Source organism: Dipodomys ordii, unplaced genomic scaffold (assembly GCF_000151885.1).
Source record: "Dipodomys ordii isolate 6190 unplaced genomic scaffold, Dord_2.0 Scaffold6, whole genome shotgun sequence".
Classification (NCBI taxonomy): domain Eukaryota; kingdom Metazoa; phylum Chordata; class Mammalia; order Rodentia; family Heteromyidae; genus Dipodomys; species Dipodomys ordii.
Window position 1 is genome coordinate 10,193,776 of NW_012267222.1, and position 4,894 is coordinate 10,198,669.

Below are 4,894 nucleotides of genomic sequence, written 5' to 3' on the forward strand. Positions count from 1 at the left end.
TCGGCCCGGCTGGGGGCGGCGGGCCCGGGCCTAGTCGGACTCCGTGTCGCCTCACACAATGGCCGAGACATGCGGGCTGGGCCTGTACCTGCTCCAAGAGGCTGCTGGCCGACATGGCTCGCGAATCCTCACGGGTGGCGACGGTGGCGGACTCTCCTCAGGGCAGCGGCGGCGGCAGCGGATGAGCCCCGGCGGCGGGAGCAGGCGGCGCGGCGGCGGCTTTTGTCCCTGACACTCGGGAGCTTCGGCGGACGCAGCAGAGACACAGCGCGCGGCTCGGGCTCCGGCTCCGACTCGGCGGCGCTCTAGCTCCACAGCTCAACGCCCGTCTCTATGCTCCCGCGCGCGTGCCCGCTCCTTACAGCCGGAATAAGGGCGCCGAGCGACGGAGGCGGGCGGCGCGCGCGCGCGCGGCTGGAGCGCTGACTCTCACATTCACTCACCCACGCGGAAGGGGCATGGCGCGAAGCACCCCGGGAAGGAAGAGGTGGCGTCGCAGCGCCCTCTGCTGGGTCGGAGGAGCGGAAGCGGCGCGCGCGGCCTCCCCGCCCCCACCGCCTCCGGATTGGGGCCTAGAGAGTGAGGGTCGCACCACGAGGTTTTGACTAACACCTGGCGAGAGGAGCCCTTTAGCTTAAGAAAACCTGCAAACAAGAACACAGTTTCACAGTTTGGAATTGGCCTCTGCAGATCTTAAAATAACAATGCTTCCCAGCTGCAAATGATAGCCTCTTGCCCCCCACCTCTATTTAGGAAGGAATCCATAGAGAGGCCTAGAGCCTAGGGAAACTTCTTGGGATCTCTGCTCCTAGGAGACATCCTGCATGCCTAGGAACACGGTTACCTTCCTCCGTTAGGGGATTGCAAAGAGTACCTAGAGAGCAACCACACACACACACACACACACAATCGGGGTCGGGGGGGGGGCGGTGCCTCAATATTGGAGGGAAGAGAATATGTAGTCGTTTGTTAGTGAAGTCTCTGACCCCAAAATACTGTTAACTTGTGGGCTTTATTCCAGGGAAAAATACACCTCTCTTACATGTGCACAAATCTTTCCGTGTATTTTCAGGGAACCGAAAAAATCTATGGACTTTAAGAGGAAATGTCCTTGATCTGAGGAAGAAAATTAACATTATTTCAATACCTGCTGTGTGCCAAGCATTGTCCCGAAGTGATTTCAAATACATTAAAGGCATTCAGCAACTTCAAAGTAGCTATCAGTCTCCCCTAGCTGTCTCCATTTTACAACTTTGAAAACAGAGATTAAGTAACAGCCGGAGGTTACAAAGCTATCAAATAGCTGTGCTTGCGGGGATCCTCAGATCTCAGCCTCCTGAGTAGCTAGGATGACCGAGGTGAGCCACCAGCGCCAGCCCAGAACTGCTCTTACTATTGCTGGCCAGTTACTACAGGAAGACTTCCTAGTTCTCTCCCTTCCCATCCCAGGAGTCCCATGTCCCCTTCGACTTCTCTAACACTGTAACAGCACATCTGCAACATATCATGGCTCTTAATGTCTTGATGTATTCTTTCTGTCCCCTGTCCCAAACCGAACCCCATGAGATTAAAATAGTAGAACCCTGAAAAAAAAAAAAAGGTGTACTCGATCTGAACAGGTTCACAGTTCAACCCCAGGAGAGAGAAATTTAGGAACCAGAATTCTAAGGCCATGCCTACCCTTTGCTAAGACATTTGCTACTAAGAAAGTCCTTCTAGAAGATTTCCGGGTTGCAAATAATGGTAAACAGATAAGGAATGATTATTAGTTGTCCAGCTAATGCCATCGATCATTACATGGAGGAAACTTTCATGGACTCAAGTAAAATAAATGGCATTTTGCATTTTTATATCATAAATTTGTCTAAGGCATTTTTTCCTATCTATAATCACATTTATAGTTGAGATGAATAAGGACAGTTATACTTCCTGAATAAAGTGAAGGACATTCAGTAGAGAGAATAAAATATCAAGTGTCAGAATATAGATCCTACCAATGAAAGAACTCTAGCAATACTTTTTTTTTTTTTTTTGCCAGTCCTGGACACTGTCCCTGAGTCTCTTTGTGCTCAAGGTTAGCACTCTACCACTTGAGCCACAGCATCACTTCCAGCTTTTCCTGGGTAGTTCATTGGAGATAGAGTCTCCCATACTGGGGCTGGGAAGATGACTCAGTGGTAGAGCGCTTGCCTTGCATGCCTCTGAGGCCCTGGGTTCGATTCCTCAGCACCACATAAGAAAAAAGAAAAAAGCCGGAAGTGGCACTGTGGCTCAAGTAGGGACAGCGCCCAGGCCCAGAGTTCGGGCCCCACGACCGGACCCAAAAAAAAAAAAAGTCTCACAAACTTTTCTGCCCATGCTGGCTTTTTTTTTTTTTTTTTTGTCGGTCGTGGGGCCTGAACTCTGGGCCTGGGCACTGTCCCTCAGCTCTTCCGCTCAAGGCTAGAGCTCTACCACTTGAGCCACAGCACCATTTCCGGCTTTTTTCTTTTTTCTTATGTGGTGCTGAGGAATCGAACCCAGGGCCTCATGCATGCAAGGCAAATGCTCTACCACTGAGCCACCTTCCCAGCCCGTGCCCATGCTGGCTTTAAACTGCACTTCCTCAGAGCTCAGCCTTCCGAGTAGCTAGGATTAAAGGCATGAGCCACTGGCATCCAACAAGCAATACTTTTTATTAACAATAATCAGCCAATCAACCCCACGACCAGACTTATATACAAACTGTGTTAGCAGTTGCTGAAACTTAAAGATAGCATAGTATATTGTACAAAGAGGATTAGACCAGGAGTTATATTCTGGGAGTGGGAGAGTCTAAATCCTAGCCTCCTCATCACAAGTGCAACCTTACAGAAGGTACTTAACTGCTCAGATTTCCTCATCTAATAAAGGGATAATAATACCTACCTAACAGGTTTGTCACAAGATAAAGTTAAAAAAAAAAAAGACATGAGAACATGTCTAACACATTACAGGTTCCTTTCTTGTGATCTCATTAAGGGATGTGTGTAAAAACTTCTTTCCTTCCAATACTATCTTCATGGTATAAGACATTTTGATTAGTTCCTAAGGGATTGTTTTCTTTTCTCCAGGAATTCCCAGTTAAAATATAAATAGCCTTAGGGAACTGGATTCATTTACCTGGTAGAATGTAAGGGGCTCCTGAAGAAACAAAACTTAGGAGAGTGATATAGTTAATCACAAGGAAGAAGGAAGGAAAGTCTAGAATGTATGATGTCATTTTATGGCTTAGAGAAAAGAATACTATACTGGAAATGGATCTAGATTCTATTTTAGCTCTGTCACAAAGCAGATAGAGAATTCTCTCTTTGTTTTTGGTGGGGAGAGGTGAAAATGCCAGTAGTAGAGTTTGAACTTGGGACCTGGGCACTGTCCTTTAGTGTTTTTACTGTACCACTCTACCACTTGGATCACAGCTCCACTTCTAGCTTTTTGCTGGTTAACTGGAGAGAAGAGTTTCAAGGACTTTCCTATGACTGGGCTGGCTGGCTTTGAACTGTCATCTTCAGATCTCAACCTCCTAAGTAGATAGGGTTACAGGTGTGAGTCACCCAGTGCCTAACTTCAATCTCTCTCTCTCTCTCTCTCTCTCTCTCTCTTTGTTTGTTTGTTTTTGACCAGTCTTGGTGCTTGAACTCAGGGCCTAGGCATTGTCCCTGAGCTTATTTTGCTCAAGGCTAGCACTCTGCCCCTTAAGCCACAACACCACTTCCAGCTTTTTCTGTTGATGGGGTAGCGAGGAATTGAACCCAGGGCTTCAGGCATGCTAGGCAAGCACTCTACCACTAAGCCACCTTCCCAGTCCTGAATCTTTCTTTTAAAACCATTTATTGGGGCCAGGCATTGTGTAGATGAGAAAGTCTTGACACTATCCCCTGAAGTTTATAGACTAGTTAAGGAAAATAAACTATGTAAATAGCTATTCAAATAGTTGTCCAATTACAGTTGTGCAAAGGGCAATAAGGAAGTAAAAATAGCCTCCTCAGAGAAACCAGGGAGATTTTCCCTGAGAAAATGAGCTCCCGCTAAGACTGAAAGACCACAACAAATTGGCCAGGCAAGGAGGGAGGAAAGGAAGCAAAAGAACAGTATGTGCAAAGTCCCTAACTGAGAAAAGAGCTTGGCACTGGGGAGGAATTGAACGAAAGCCAGCATGACTGGCACAAAATGAGAGAGGATGGTACCAAAGGAGACTGGAGAACTGGGGATGGGGTGGGGGAGGGAGAAAACTTTATGGACTGGGAATGTGGCTTAGTGGTAGAGTGCAAGAATGTCCGTGAGACTCATCTCCAATAAGCCACCAGAAAACCGGAAGTGGTACTGTGGCTCAAAGTGGTAGAGTGCTAGCCTTGAAACTGAAGAGCTCAGGGACAGCACCCAAGAAGAAAAAGAAGAAGAAGAGGAAGAGGAGGAAGTTGTTGTTCAGGGACAGTGCCCAGGCCTTGAGTTCAAGCCCCAGGACTGGGGAAGGAAGAAAGGAAGGAAGGAAAGAAAGAAAGATGGACTTTATTCTTTCACTCCAAATAATCAGCAGCTAATAAAGTGTAAATAATAGTAATGTGGGTTCTAGTTTAAGTTCACTGTGTGAAATGGATTTAGAGTAAGGAGAATATATTATCAGTTAGAAAATGATTCCACTAAATTCAAGCCAAAAAAAAAAGTGGCAAGATCAAATACAATTGTAGTGAATACAGTGAGATGTGGACTAAACAAGTTTTAAAAGTAAAATGAGCTAGGAACCAGTGGCTGACACCTGTAATCCTAGCTATTCAGGAAGCTGAGATCTAAAGATCATGGTTCAAAGCCAGCCTACTCAGAAAGACTCTTTTTTTTTTTTTTTTTTGGTCCTGGGCTTGAAGTCTGGGCCTAGGTA

General features: G+C 46.7%; 1 protein-coding gene across 2 annotated transcripts in view; it reads right to left on the bottom strand.

Moving 5' to 3' along the window:
• The window catches only part of Ythdf2 (YTH N(6)-methyladenosine RNA binding protein 2), a 33,810-nt gene extending 33,194 nt beyond the window's left edge, over positions 1–616 (bottom strand). The window contains exon 1 of one of the 2 annotated variants that reach the window (XM_013034813.1): positions 89–616. In XM_013034813.1, the coding sequence (XP_012890267.1) occupies positions 89–115 (27 nt within the window). In that variant the 5' untranslated portion in view covers positions 116–616. The remainder of the gene's footprint in view (positions 1–88) is intronic. The other variant, XM_013034819.1, reaches the window with a different exon arrangement.
• Between the last annotated feature and the right edge of the window lie 4,278 nt (positions 617–4,894).